The 15,831-nt window shown below is 44.4% G+C and overlaps 1 protein-coding gene across 1 annotated transcript in view; it reads left to right on the top strand.

The window, feature by feature from the left end:
• larp7 (La ribonucleoprotein 7, transcriptional regulator) overlaps positions 1–15,831 on the top strand; it is a 52,377-nt gene that overhangs the window by 22,737 nt on the left and 13,809 nt on the right. Inside the window, exons 6-9 of the mRNA XM_084312202.1 lie at positions 3,529–3,637; positions 4,233–5,780; positions 9,076–9,217; positions 12,099–12,334. Coding sequence (XP_084168328.1) covers positions 3,529–3,637; positions 4,233–5,780; positions 9,076–9,217; positions 12,099–12,334 — 2,035 coding nt within the window. The remainder of the gene's footprint in view (positions 1–3,528; positions 3,638–4,232; positions 5,781–9,075; positions 9,218–12,098; positions 12,335–15,831) is intronic.

Raw genomic sequence — 15,831 nt, 5'->3', positions numbered from 1 at the left:
GACGCCAAGTATCGATATTTAATTATTCATAAAAAAAGTTGCATTGTTCATTTCAATACCTGTAATAGTGCAGTAGTCCACACACACACACATGTGTATTCAGTTAAGTTGGAATATGACTGTAATACAAACGGTTCAGTTTGTCAGGTACAAACTGCCAGTGGGTCTTGGACTTCCTGACGGGCAGACCCCAGGTGGTAAGAGCAGGCAACTGCACATCCTCATCCATCACGCTCAACATAGGGGCCCCCCAGGGCTGTGTTCTGAGCCCCCTCCTCTACTCCCTGTACACACATGACTGCGTGGCACAGCGGAACAACAACACAATCATCAAATTTGCTGATGACACAGTAGTGGTGGGCCTGATCTCTGCCAACGACGAGAGGGCCTACCTGGAAGAGGTAGAGAATCTGTCACAGTGGTGTCAGGAGAACTGCCTCTCCCTGAACGTCAGCAAAACAAAAGTGATGATTGTGGACTTCAGGAGGTCGGGGGTCAAGGACTACAGCCCCCTCAGCATCGACGGGGCACCGGTTGAGAGAGTGAACAGTTTCAAGTACCTCGGAGCCCACATATCCGAGGACTTGACATGGACCACACACATTGACAGTGTTGTGAAGAAGGCACGACAACGCCTCTACTTCCTCAGGCGCCTAAGGAAGTTCCAAGTCAGTCAGAAGATCCTTAGGAACTTCTACTCATGTACAATAGAGAGCATCCTGACTGGCAACATCACCTCCTGGTTTGGGAATAGCACTGCACAAGACCGTAGCAGACTACAAAGAGTGACACGTTCAGCCGAACGCACAATTGGAGGGGGGCTTCCCACCCTCCAGAACATTTACAACAAGCGGTGCAGGGGTAAGGCTAAGAGAATCATCAAGGACTCCAGCCACCCGAACAACTGCCTCTTTGAACTGCTGCGGTCAGGCAAGCGATACCGGAGTCTTAAGACGAGCACAGAAAGACTCAGAAGAAGCTTCTATCCCCAGGCCATCAGGCTGCTAAACGAACAATAAACACTATGCAACAACCATCAAATGCACACAGCACACACACCACACCCACACGCACACACTCACTTAAACAAACAACACACTGCAGCACCCACTCTCCACACTTTAGATCACACAAACACACTTTATATTTATTGATAAAGGATTTGCACTACAACTCGTACACCTACTGTAAATTGTACCTAAATTGCACCTCATCCCATTTCTGCCTTGCACTATATAGTATTGTATATTAGTACACTGCATAGTATTGTATATTATATGGTAACTCAGTTACGTCTATTCTGCATCGAACATTGTACATATGTCTATACTGAACACTGTGACCTCATTTTTTTTCCCTTCTAATTCACATGCTATACTATGTTATTTTATTTCATACTTATCTTGTCTTGCACAGTCTCTGGAGCGTAACAGTAAGAAGCATTTTGTATAAAAGTATTCTGTACTTCTGTATGACAACTATTAAAGAAACTTGAAACTTGAAACACAGATTACAGTGTTGACATCTGTCTGCTTGAGAAAATACCATGTTCTGCAATACAAATTATTGAAGTGAGATGAACAGACTGAACTTTATTTTATTAGATAAAACATGTTGACAAAGTTTTACTTTGCAGTTGAAAAAAGGTAATAAATTAAATGTGATCAAATTAAAATAAAAAACCTGCAATACTCAGCGTATCGCGATATATTTAGTACCGCGATACTATCGTGACGCAAGTATCGCGATAGTATCGTATCGTGAGGTCTCTGGCGATTCCGACCCCTAATGGCTACTATCATTGCATAATAGTTTGGTGAATAACGTTACCTATGATCTGGCAGTATGTTTATCTGCAAGGTTTGTTTTTAGGACAAACTGTTAGACATGGCAACAGAGAGGTTTCTTGTATCGATCTGTTGCTAACATTACACACGTGGGTATATGATCTGACGATATGTTTTAACAAGCTTTGTTAGCTATCCAGACATTCTTTGTCCCCAAACCAATATCAACCTTTTTCATGAAGAGCCATTCTTTCTTACAACTCTCTTATGCACCGACAACATTTATATGATCCTCTTTGAAAGCAGTAAACATTATTGTTGTAATTTCCTTACTACAGCTCTACATTTCTAATTGTTGTTAGTCTTATGTGGTGGAACCGGAAAGGTTAATTATGCGCATGATCAAATCATCTTGGTTGATACTAATTTATTATTAAAACATGGTACATAGAATAAAAAGTTAGTTTAGGAGTTTTGGTTGAGGACTTGACTTTCTCTGGTCAGGAGCAGTGGGAAGAGAACTATCTGAGACAAAGAAAGTGGGCGGGGGAAGGGGTCACCAGGTGAGGGGTGAAAGAAATGGATTGAGGGGCGGGGGAAGGGGTCACCAGGTGAGGGGTGAAGGAATAGAATGAGGCGTGGGGGAAGGGGTCACCAGGTGAGGGGTGGGGGAAGGGGTCACCAGGTGAGGGGTGAAAGAATAGAATGAGGGGTGGGGGAAGGGGTCACCAGGTGAGGGGTGAAGGAATAGAATGAGGCGTGGGGGAAGGGGTCACCAGGTGAGGGGTGGGGGAAGGGGTCACCAGGTGAGGGGTGAAAGAATAGAATGAGGGTAGAGGAAGGGGGAAGGGATCACCAGGTGGGGGGTGAAATAATAGAATGAGGGTAGAGGAAGGGGGAAGGGATCACCAGGTGGGGGGTGAAATAATAGAATGAGGGGTGGGGGAAGAGGTCACCAGGTGGGGGGGTGAAAGAATAGAATGAGGGGTGGGGGCGGGGTCACCAGGTGGGGGGTGAAAGAATAGAATGAGGGTAGAGGAAGGGGGAAGGGATCACCAGGTGGGGGGTGAAATAATAGAATGAGGGTAGAGGAAGGGGGAAGGGATCACCAGGTGGGGGGTGAAATAATAGAATGAGGGGTGGGGGAAGAGGTCACCAGGTGGGGGGTGAAATAATAGAATGAGGGGTGGGGGCGGGGTCACCAGGTGGGGGGTGAAAGAATAGAATGAGGGTAGAGGAAGGGGGAAGGGAGGTATTAACAAAAGGAAAGGAAATTCTACAATTAGATATGCCATCCATTGCTATTCCTCAGTAGTTCAAGTTCTTTATTTTTCAAGTACCCAACAATACAGGGGTATTGCAGTTAATGCCATTTTTGTATTTCGAGCTCAGACTCAACAGTGCACAATTACGAAACAACAATGGTAACAATAAGTAGTATAGAAGCAGCAGTCACATTATTTACAAAAGTGCTAAGAAAGAATAACAAGAAATATAGTTAAAAAAAAACATAGTAAAACGCAAGGTTGAGTGGGAGCCCACTGGTGGCCTTTCTGATCAGACATCTGGTGCAAAGTGCCGTCTCCTAGCTAAGAAGAAGTCCTGGACCCAGTTTCCCAAGTCCCTCCCTCGGCACTAAGATCAACGTTGTGTCATTCTAAGTCTCCGTCGACTAACCGATTTAAAAAGGAGGCAGCTCTATTGTTTTGGTTGAGACGACTCACGTCTGTCTCTGTAACAGATGCTGCACAACCCTCCAGAAGACGCTCCCAGGAAGCCTGGGATTTTCCCCAAGACGAAGAACAGGAAGCCCATTCCCCCTCTACCAGGAGCCGACCAGGCCACGTCAGGTACGTTCCTGCCTCTCGCTGCCACAGAGAAGGTCACGGTCTCTGGCTTCAGGAGATGCCAAGTTATAATAATACATAAGATACGCGTGTCCTAATGATGAGGAAGCGCTCAATGAAGAAACCCACTCACATTACTAAAGGAAAGTCTAACATGCCTATAAATACAGGGTATCTGCAGCGTATTAAAACGTCTTAAATTCATAATTCTCAATTTAAAGCCATAAAAAGGTATTAAACATCTTACACTTCATTGCACAGGTATAAAATATAACGTCTGTTGAATATTTGATTAAAAAAATTATATAACATCTGTTGGGAGTTGAAATAATATGTTTTTATACTCAAGTTATTGTTTTTTTACGGGGCTACCGGGAGCTTGGTGCATCTGGTAAGAGTATTCCATGCGCAAGCATTTAAATTGGCACCAAGTGCAGCCGCCAGTTCAGTGTCACTGTTTATTTTGCTAGTATGGTTGTGAAATTGGTCTTAAAAAGGTCTTAAATTGAACTTGTTGAAACTTGCAGATACCCTGATTTTGAAGAAGAGTATCGAGGCCGCTCAGTGTTTTGTTTCCCTTCTTTTGACCTTCTTGCAGGTGAGGAAGAGGAGAAGAAGAGGAGGAAGAAGAAGAAGAAGAAAGAGGGCACCCTGCAGACGTCTGCCGATGAAGGCAAGGAGGCAAAGATGGAGGCGGAGCCCTCGGAGAGGAAGAGGAAGCGCTCGGCGACGGTGGGGATCCTAGAGGCGGAGATCCCCGTCACTCAGAAGACGGCGGCCAAACAGAGCGACAAGAAGAGGCGACGCTCGGCGACGGGGGAGGGCTCTGAGGCCGAGGGCCCGGGGGAGATGGCCCCCAAGATGAAGAGGACGGGGGAGGGCCCGGGGGGGGAAATGGCCACCAAGATAAAGAGGACAGGGGAGGGTTCTGAGGGGGAGATGGCCCCCAAGATGAAGAGGATGGGGGAGGGCTCTGAGGTCGAGGGCCCGGGGGGGGAAATGGCCCCCAAGATAAAGAGGACGGGGGAGGGTTCTGAGGCTGAGGGAGAGGGAGAGATGGCCCCCAAGATGAAGAGGACAGGGGAGGGTTCTGAGGGGGAGATGGCCCCCAAGATGAAGAGGACGGGGGAGGGTTCTGAGGGGGAGATGGCCCCCAAGATGAAGAGGACAGGGGAGGGTTCTGAGGGGGAGATGGCCCCCAAGATGAAGAGGACGGGGGAGGGCTCTGAGGCTGAGGGGGAGATGGCCCCCAAGATGAAGAGGGCGGGGGAGGGCTCTGAGGGGGAGATGGCCCCCAAGAGGACGGGGGAGGGTTCTGAGGGGGAGATGGCCCCCAAGATGAAGAGGACGGGGGAGGGCTCTGAGGGGGAGATGGCCCCCAAGATGAAGAGGGCGGGGGAGGGCTCTGAGGGGGAGATGGCCCCCAAGATGAAGAGGATGGGGGAGGGTTCTGAGGGCGAGATGGCCCCCAAGATGAAGAGGGCGGGGGAGGGCTCTGAGGGGGAGATGGCCCCCAAGATGAAGAGGATGGGGGAGGGTTCTGAGGGCGAGATGGCCCCCAAGATGAAGAGGGCGGGGGAGGGCTCTGAGGGGGAGATGGCCCCCAAGAGGACGGGGGAGGGTTCTGAGGGGGAGATGGCCCCCAAGATGAAGAGGGCGGGGGAGGGCTCTGAGGGGGAGATGGCCCCCAAGATGAAGAGGATGGGGGAGGGTTCTGAGGGCGAGATGGCCCCCAAGATGAAGAGGGCGGGGGAGGGCTCTGAGGGGGAGATGGCCCCCAAGATGAAGAGGATGGGGGAGGGTTCTGAGGGGGAGATGGCCCCCAAGATGAAGAGGGCGGGGGAGGGCTCTGAGGCTGAGGGGGAGATGGCCCCCAAGATGAAGAGGGCGGGGGAGGGCTCTGAGGCTGAGGGGGAGATGGCCCCCAAGATGAAGAGGACGGGGGAGGGTTCTGAGGCTGAGGGGGAGATGGCCCCCAAAATGAAGAGGACGGGGGAGGGCTCTGAGGGGAAGATGGCCCCCAAAATGAAGAGGACGGGGGAGGGCTCTGAGGCTGAGGGGGAGATGCCCCCCAAGATGAGGAGGACCGGCGAGGCCCAAGAGCCGCCCGGCGACAAGACAGGCGACACGGAGAGTGACATGAAAGGTAGTGGATGTGCCTCATTCAACCTTTATTTAAACACTTGAGGTTTCCGTCATTTACAGTGATGTCGAGTATACAATTAACCCCTTAACACATTGACCGCCACAGCAGGGGGCGCTAATACCCCATTGCCAGGTCTTTATTCAATGGATATAGTTTTAGACTGTGGCATTTGTGAGTGCTTAAAATATATCTTATATTATATCTATGGGTCTAATAACGCTGTTGGGTCTCAGTGAGCTGCTTCTAGTCAACATTGCCGAGACAGATTGTTTTTTCATTCGTACATTTCCGTTTTATATCGTTTTGAATAGAGTATGGTTTGGGTGTTTTTCAGTAATTCCAGGAAAAAGACGAGAAAAATGCATTTGACTGTAATCCAGTCATCACGTTGTAATTTTTCGGCTGATTATCTAATCATCCTGAAATCAACGCTAGATTATCACTATTATGTCTCCTCGTCCATACATGAAATGACCCCAGCCGCAGCCAACGGTAATAAGCACATACACCTACACACAGATCGCTTCATGGTAAATCTAGGTTAGTTTCCTATTGAGGAGCAAGTGACTGTGGATTCACTCCATGCATCACAGTCACGAAAGGGGCTACATTGTCATCAAACGGTCCAATATTTCCAATAACCCAAGCCATTTCTGTTGTAAACACTCACGATAGTCCAGTCGATCCTTCCTTTAGTGTGTAAAGTGGATTTCCTCCTCTTGTAGATGTTTCCCAGTGCCGCCCGTATGAACGTGAGCTAACATGCTAACTCGCTAACGTTAATAATGTAAACAAGGCTTGCAACGGACTTCTTTTTTCTTGCATTGCGCAGATTCAGACGTCCTCATCGCCGAATTGTGTTATATCCTGAGGACTTCTTAACCTCACCTGTATAACAATGATTACCGGACCACTACTTTAGTTTAACACATTATTCTGACTACAGCTCCGGTAGTGCAATCACTTCCTGGTACCACAGCTGGGAACTACGGCAAGTATTTAAGGACAATACAGACCCAACGTTGAGAAAAAGATTAACGGCGTCAATTATATTATCGCGCGACACTAGTCTCGCGATAACGCAGCACGTTAACGCCGTTAACGGCCCAGCTCTAATATATATATATATATATATATATATATATATATATATAATTATTTTTTAACATTTAGCTTTTGTTGCTGGTTGATTCTCCTCAGCTTCTCTCTGGTACTATAAGAGAAGATAAATATAACACTTTTAAAACCCTTTGTTTATCTTTAGATCACACATTTAAAAATAACTGTTCATCTCACTTCAATCATTTTAATTGCAGATGCAGAACATGGTATTTTCTTAAGCAGACGGATGTAAACACTGTAATCTGTGTTGCATGTACCTGACAAACTGAACTGTTTGTATTACAGTTAGTAACAGTTTCGATTTTTATTTAAAAAGAGAGAGAGAGAGAGAGAGAGAGAGACTATGCTCGGAGCATTTAGAGTAACGTTACATTTTCAACAAGATTGCTGCTATTTAAACACTTCATGGAAACGGGGTAACGTTAACCTTATGCCGACTGTAGTATTGTATGACCTCGACATAACGTTTAAACGTTAACGTTACTCCGTTTCCATGCAGTAATTATAAATGTGGCCAGCTAAGCTAAGCTAACGGAGCTAACGGCTAGCAGTAGCTAACGTTAGCTGAAAGCTGTAACGTTACTAACAACGAATCAGCTGTTGATATTATGCGCCATCAGTAGACAACGTATCATGTATTAAACTAGAGTTAATGGTTTAATGCTTCAGTCACAGTGACGTTGAAAGGGCAGCTGTCACGAACCTCTTTCATTTCTTTATGGAGATCCACGTTGGCACTGCTCTGTAACACCGCTTGCAAATAGCATTGGTGCATCTTTAGCTTGTCCTTCGTTGTTTACTTCAAACCCGAAGTACCTCCAAACAGCACTTCTGCTGTTTTCTTTATCCACAAGCACAAGTTGCGGAGGCTCTGCATTTGCCATCTTCAGCTAAAATGTTTGTTTACAAACTGAAGACGGCTCTGTGACTCTGTGAGGGGGAGGGCTGGACTCGGAGGAGGCGGAGGGGCAAGCGTGCTCTGAACAGCGCGTCAACAACTTGAGGTAGAACACTCGCCAGCTGGTACCGATACTGCAGAAAGTATCGGTATTTCGGGAAATGAGTATCGAAACCATTTTAAATATTCAGTATCGATATGTATCGATACTTCGATATTTTTAACAACACTACTAGGCTTGAGTAAATTGTAATGAACCAAAGGAGAATATTAATTTTCTTTTGACGGTGAATAACACCGTGCTAAAAATGACCAGACATGAAATCATTCAGCACCTTCTTGAGATCATGTGTACAAAAAATCTAAGCAAATGAATAACGGGCAGATGATTAAACAGGAGATTTTGTAGAGACGGTAGTGAATTCTGCCATCCCGACACATGCAATTTGAAATATGATTATAGAATATAGAATTCAGGCATATAAATTACCTTATTATGGCCAAGTCGTACATCTATGGATCGGGCCAAATCTCCCCTTTCCAATGGCAGAGTTCAATCTGGATTTAGTATCGCCAGGCGTGATTCACAAACCGTGAATGAAATCTACTGTAAGTACAGCTACTTTTTTATAATGTAAATTTATTCACCATTTCTCGTCGGATTGCAACGCCGTTTTTTGCTAGACGTTCACAGAAAATTAGAAAAACTAACTGCGTTCTGTTTTATGGCAATAACGTTCAGGTTTGTGGGATATGATCCCGAAAAATAAGAGAAATAAAAAAGTCAATCTAGAAGCAGATGATTGACAGGGGATGGCGTAATCTAGGAAGTGTAGTTTTTTTGAAATTCGAAAGCTCATCGATAGTCCTGGGTCTCCTCTCCTCATAGGACTACAAACAAAATGGCAGTAATTTCCTCACGGTAATTTCCTTGCGTCAAACCTCGCCTTTTTCCGACTAAACACTTTTAGTGGTAAACAAACGTAGTGCTGAAAATATACACGTTGACTGCTATTTTGACAGGGTTAGGGTCTTTACTCCTGGCTACATTTGGGGAAAAGACGCAACATTAATTCATACATTCTGTAGAGATGGATTTATTGTCGGTCCGGTACCGGACCACTCGGGCTTAAGAGGTTAACCTCTTTAGCCCGAGCGGTTCATCGGCGGACCGCAAATGACGTCACGTCATAAATTCAATCTCTAAAGATTTCTTCATATTAAGTATCCCTACCAAAGCTCAAATCAAACCTCCGCCCCTGAATCTCCCTATAGAGCGTGACACAGAGAGAGAGGAGGAGGAGGATGAGGAAGAGAAGATGGACTCTCTGCTGAAAGCCAAGAGGAAGAGGAAGAAGAAACACAAGGAGAAGCTGAAGGTCGGGGAGGAGGTCATTCCACTCCGTGTTCTCGCCAAGTAAGAATGGCCTTTTTTTTTGCCTCCTGTTGCTGCTTGTCATAGCTCTGAACAGTTTTGCGAAATTTGCACACATGCCTTTAGTTTGACAGTTATTGAGTGGGACATTGAATCCTTGTGTTGTGTTAATCGCAATATATCGTTATTGCTACTGTCATGCGTTTTAAGAAAAAAATTTATTTCCCTAAACAATTACGTGGTGACAGTGGCTCAGGAGGTACAGTTGGAAGTAGTGATGCACGATATATCAGCCGCCGATATGGCCGTTTTTTTACACATCGGTAGCGGTCCGATATCAAGTTAGGGCAGATATATATATTAAAAAAAAAAAAAAACATCTTTTACTTTTTTTATTTTTATTTTATTTTTTTAAACATAACATAAATTTAGACACACAAGCATTAACAGTAAATATCCTAAGTAAATCACAGCATTATACATTTCAAATCGATATAAATGTAGTTTACGGGATATATATACCTAATACTTGCAGTCCAATACAATACATACCGGTACATATGCTCTTGCTCGCTCTACCCCCCCGGACCCCCACTTGGATAATCCATCCATTTTCATTCGTTTCTAACCAGGAACTACAATTCATATGCTAGCTTTTATTCTCTCCACCACTTCTAACCAAATTGCAATGTTAGTTTCACTTATACCTAAAATTCTTGCTGTAGATATCTCTAGATAAATCACATCGAGATAGGTAAGAATCCATACCTTCCGGCACATTTTTTCCGGTTGAATCCATCGTGAAGCTATCAGCTTTTTAGCAGCTGTAAGACCGGATAAAACTAGTCTCTTTAGCTGTATAGGGGCTGTATACTGAAAGACATCATTCAACAGCAATACAGAGGGATGTACAGGTATATTCAGAAGTAAGAATTCTGATCATTTCAGGGTCACTTCTTCCCAGAATTTCTTAACAGGTGGGCAATCCCAATACATATGCATAAATGTACCTTCATCACCATTTGTACATAAAGAACATATAGAATCTTGTCTAAGTCCCATTCTGTTCAATCTTATAGGAGTCAGGTATGTCCTGTGAATATAATTAAGATTAATTTGTTGATGATCCGGGTTGCGTGATGCAATTCGAACGTTTGCCCAGACTTCTTGCCAATCAAAATCTACTTCCAAATCTGGTATATCCCTCCTCCATACTAAGTCTAGGGGAAGGATTTCATACGAAGACGTTAGTAAGTGATGATAAAAATCAGATACGAATCCTCTCGATGTCTCTCTTTCATAGAAGAATTTGTGATATCTGTGATGCTCAATTGGTATTTTTAATGGGACTCCATGAGCCTTCAAACATTTTAATAACTGTGCGTAGAAATAATATGTGGAACTGGTGAGGTAATTCTTTTTATGTATATCATGATAGCTACAAAAACCCTGTTTGTTGAAAACATCTCCCAATGTATGTATGCCCTGCTTTTCCCATTTGGGGTATCTGATAGGTCGTTTCCCAATAAGGAGTTCATTGTTATTGAATAGGGGAGTATGGCTATGCCAATTATGTTGGTTAGTATATTTTTTTTGTGTTTCTCGCCATAACCGAATCACATGTGTAATAAGAGGGCCAAATTTCACTTTGCATTGCTTAATTGATAGTTTGTTGTGTATGTGGTGCTACTATCTTTTCTTCTAAGTTTCTCCAGGATACTGATGCTTGGGAGTCAAACCAGGTTGTCAGTGGTCTTAAAGAGTATGCTTTAAAATAGTGGTAAAAGTCTGGGAATGCTAATCCACCGTCGGCTTTGTTTCTCTGTGCAGTGAATCTTTTTATTCTTGGAGGTTTATTATTCCAAACAAATTTATAGGCGGTGGAGTGTAATTTTTTCCAGTAACCATCAGGAGGGGGTAGCGGTAACATTGAGCTAATGAAGTTGATTCTAGGTAAGACATTCATCTTAACTATTGATACTATTTGTTTAGCGTCTTCCTCTGATAGTTTAGGTAGGTTAATTTTATTAAGATATATATCCATTTTGTTTTGATCGAAGGCCATTTCTGATTTGTACAAGTTGGAGTAAAACTTTTTGAATGTCTCGTTGATTTTATTGGGGTCTGTAACCAGTCCTTGCTGGGCCTTAATGGTAGGGATATCTGCAAATTTTGCGTTGGCTTGTATCTGCATAGCTAGTAGGTGACTTGGTTTAGAACCATGAAAGTAATAATGTTGTCTTACGTATTAGAAATTCAGATTCTTGTCTTAAAATGGCGTTAATCTCTTTTTTTAACACATCGATTTGAGATTTGAGATTTTTTTACATGTTTTGGCCTTAAATAGTTTTCAAATATCACTAATTTCTGAAAATAAGTTACAAAATTAAAAAGAAAATGCGTTTTGGAAAATAGCTCTTTATTTGATTATCATAAAGTGTTTTTCTACAGAGATATCGACATCGGTAAATATCGGTATCGGCCAGAACAGCAATATTAATATCGGTTATCGGGATTGGCCACAATTTTCACATCGGTGCATCACTAGCTGGAAGGTTCCCGTTTCGATTCCTCCCGGCAGTGTGTCGAAGCGGCCTTGAGCAAGACACTTACAGTAACCCATAACTGCTCCCGATGAGCAGGTTGGCACCTTGCATGGTCGCCCTCCACCGTCGGTGTGTGAATGTGAAGAACAAAATTGTAAAGCGCTTTGGATAAAGGCTGCTATATAAATGTACCATTTACAATTACCCGAGCAATACTTGAGTAATTCACGTGAGTACTTTACATTAATTCACGCGGGGAAACATGACTTGTGCTCGACCCTAATAAGCACACGCACAAAAATCCACACTGGCAGACGTCTCTGGATGAACGAGGTGTGATGTCGTCTCGATCTCTTATCTTCTCTCTGTCCCTACAGGAAGGAGTGGCTCCTGTTGAAAACGGAGTATCTGACGCTGCAGAAGCGGAGCATGTCGTCTCTGAAGAAGATGATCAACACGACGGGACGCATGGGAGACAAGAGACGACTGGGGACGGAGACGATGGGACGCAGGGGTGACGAGGGAGGACTGAAGATGGAGACGATGGGACGCAGGGGTGACGAGGGAGGACTGAAGACAGAGACGGACAACGGTGTCCAGCGTGAGAACTCCGGTGAGAATCCAAGGCCTTAAAAGTGTCTTAAATAGGGGCGGTTAGGTGGCCGAGCGGAGATTGCGTTCGTCACCAACCCCGGAGCTGTGAACTGGATTCGCCTGTTCGAATCCAGCTCACAGCTCCGGGGTTGTCACCAGCTTGGCTGGCCGTTCACACTAATACAATTGGCTGTATCAGAGGGTGGGAGAAGCTGGCGGGTGGGTCCGGGTCGTTGTAAACAGCGACTCCTACAGTTCGGTCGGGGCGCCTGCTAAGCGCGGATAGGACCTGAGGGGGATAGTGTGGTCCTCCCACACGCTACGCCCTCTCGATGAGAATCCGCGCTGCCAGGTGAAAAGAAGCGGTTATTGGCTGGACGTGTGTCTGAGGAAGCACGTGGTAGCCTCCACTCTCCCAGATGATCTGACTGTGGGGGGTAAGTGCGCAGCGACCAGGAAGGGACTGGGAATTGGCATACGACTAACATTGGGATGGGAGAAAATCGGAGGAAAAATGGAGGGGGGAAAAGACCAAAAAAAAAAAAAAAAAAGTGTCTTAAATATAAGACTCTAACTTGTCTGTATCTTGTTTAAATGTGTTTGAGGGGAGGGAAATGTCAGGGCTGCAACTAAGCAGTATGTTAACACTTTGAGTGCCAACGACGAGAATTCTCGTTATTTCATGCCAACCGTTCAGTGCCAACGACGAGAAATCTCGTTATTAATCGTTATATTTTTTATTAGCGATTTCCATTCATTTTTCATCAATCTAGCCTCATGTTACCACTGGGACTCTCTCTGAGCTCGAACAGGGAAAATACCGCCCCCTATCGTCTCCCGGATGGTAATGCACCCTTTGGATTGGACTGAATAAAAACGCAATGGGAAAAGAAAATCCGTAATCCACATTTTACTTGTCAGGCATGTAATCCGAGCCGATTGCAGTCTTTGTGGTCCCTCAGAACAGCGTGGAATATGTGTTTCAAGCACCCAGCGTTGGATCAATAAATGCGATCGATATTTGGAATGGCGATCAGGAATTGGAATAATCTTTTTGGAGAACATCTGATCTGAGGTAAGGAATCTATTTTACCAGTCTTGGGTTAATCAGATGTTTTTTCACATATATATCAACGTGTCCCATATGTGTGTGTGTGCTGATCAGGAAATAAGATAATAGATTTTTCAGCCCGCTTCTCTAGCGTGCATAAGTACACATGTACTATCGATAATCTAGCGTTTATTTGAAAACGATTCATAAATAGGCCGAAAAATTACAACGTTTTTTGTGTATTCCAGTAAAGGGCGATTCCTGCAGAATCACTTTTCTTTTCTGGACTTTTCCAAAAACTAGTGTTTTTCAAAATGGTATAAAACGAAAATGTACTGATGAAAAAACAATCCGTTTCGACAATGTTGACTGCAAGCAAGTCATTGATAAGCGGCGGGCGTATTATGACACATAGCCATAATTTAAGATATAGTTTATGCGTTCGCAAATGTGCTCGCCCTCTCATTGAATGGAGCGCTGGCACTCAAGCGCTAAATCATGCGCCCCCTGCTGGCACTCAAAGTGTTAATAGCTTACTATTGTAATAATAATCAGTCCCCCCCCCCCCCCCCCCAACAATTCATATGGAATAACCTCTCTCATAGTAATTTTCTTTCATACTTTTTTGCCAGTATGGCTGTGAAATACGTATGACATTTTATTGAAACTAACACATAAGCTACCTGCTGCTAACACATAGCTGCCTGCCGCTAACACATAGCTACCTGCCGCTAACACATGGCTACCTGCCGCTAACACATTTACTATGGCGCGACCCCGGTCAGTCGCCTATGGTTTCGCTCAGCGACGATTGTGCACACTTTTAGCTATTATGTTTGTTTTTACTATATGTTGTTACTACTGTATTGCACATCGTTGCGGGCAAGACCACCCGCATTTCATTGTATACTTGTATGCTGTGACAAATAAAACTCTTGACATGACTTGATAGCTAACTGCCGCTAACACATAGCTACCTGCTGCTAACACATAGCTACCTGCCGCTAACACATAGCTACCTGCCACTAACACATAGCTACCTGCCGCTAATACATAGCTACCTGCCGCTAACGCATAGCTACCTGCCGCTAACGCATAGCTACCTGCCGCTAACACATAGCTACCTGCTGCTAACCCATGGCTACCTTCCGCTAATACATAGCTACCTGCCGCTAACACATAGCTATTAGGCTTGGGCGGTATGACGGTATTACAGTATACCAGGATATTTCAAGATCCCGCCGGTATGATTCTCAATACCGTGACGTCACAGACTGCTATTACACTGACACGGAGTTGATTGTAGTGCACAGCACGCGCCAGCAGAGGGTTACGTGGCTATCGTTCTGGGAGCTAATGTTGATACCTGGATGGTCCGGGCTAACTGGTTACCGTTCTGGGAGCTAACGTTGATACCTGGATGGTGCAGGCTAACTGGCTACCGTTCTGAGAGCTAACGTAGGGCTGGGCGATATGGCCAAAAACGTTATCGCGATAAAATAATAAAATAATTTTCATATCACTCGATATCGATAATTATCGTCGATATACATGAAATAATTATTTCTGTCAAGTTATTAACTTCTTATGCCCGGCACCGGCGGGCTATTAATAGATAGACTCACTTTTTTTGCTGCGGTAGAACGAAGACGTCACTACGAGACGAGTTGGAGAGCCGTCGCGTGTCGAGCCAACCCTTTGAGAAGCTTTGTGGTCCCGGCTTGAATTCTCCATGAATGTGTCCATATAAATCCATTTTGTTAGATCCAACTGTACTGTCTGAATGAATGTTTCTTGTGATTATGGGTGATTTCCGACTGCCAAAACAACTGAATGTTAGGGATGCCCCGATCACGTTTTTTGCCACCGATACCGATCACCGATCGTCTTGAGCCATATCGGCCGATACCGATCCGATCGTTTTTGATTAATTTTTTTTGTTATTATTTTATATATATTTTTTAAATTTTTTAAAGCATTATCACCGAACACCGATCGCATATTTATACTGATTATCGGTCGATAACAATCGGTGGCCGATCAATCGGGGCATCCCTACTGAATGTCTCGTCTCGAGTTGATGTCGTCATCAGTCCGCGCACCTTCTTCTAATGCAGTAACCGCCCCGGGCCCAGTGCATAGATTATTATATTCCACCAGGGGGCAACCTATCGCCACTGGATCATATGCATTATAAGAATGGAACTGTGTAGATTTCATTCACGGATGGTTCTTGCTGCATCCAAATTTAGTTGGCTATAAGGCCATTTATAGGCCTATGGTATTCTATATTCTATAATAATATTTCAAATAGCATGTGTCCCGATGGCAGAATTCAGTACTGTATCTAAACATTGTTTAATTAATCATCTTCTTCCCTTTATTAATTTGAATGCGTTTGCATTCAGTGTATTCTAATGAGTGATAAACTTTTAGGTGATAGAACATGTTTGTTGTGTTCCCCG

The sequence above is a fragment of the Notolepis coatsorum genome (genome assembly GCF_963971535.1).
Source record: "Notolepis coatsorum genome assembly, chromosome: 4".
NCBI lineage: Eukaryota > Metazoa > Chordata > Actinopteri > Aulopiformes > Paralepididae > Notolepis > Notolepis coatsorum.
Note: the sequence above shows the minus strand (reverse complement) of the source record. Positions and strands in the feature narration are given on the sequence as shown.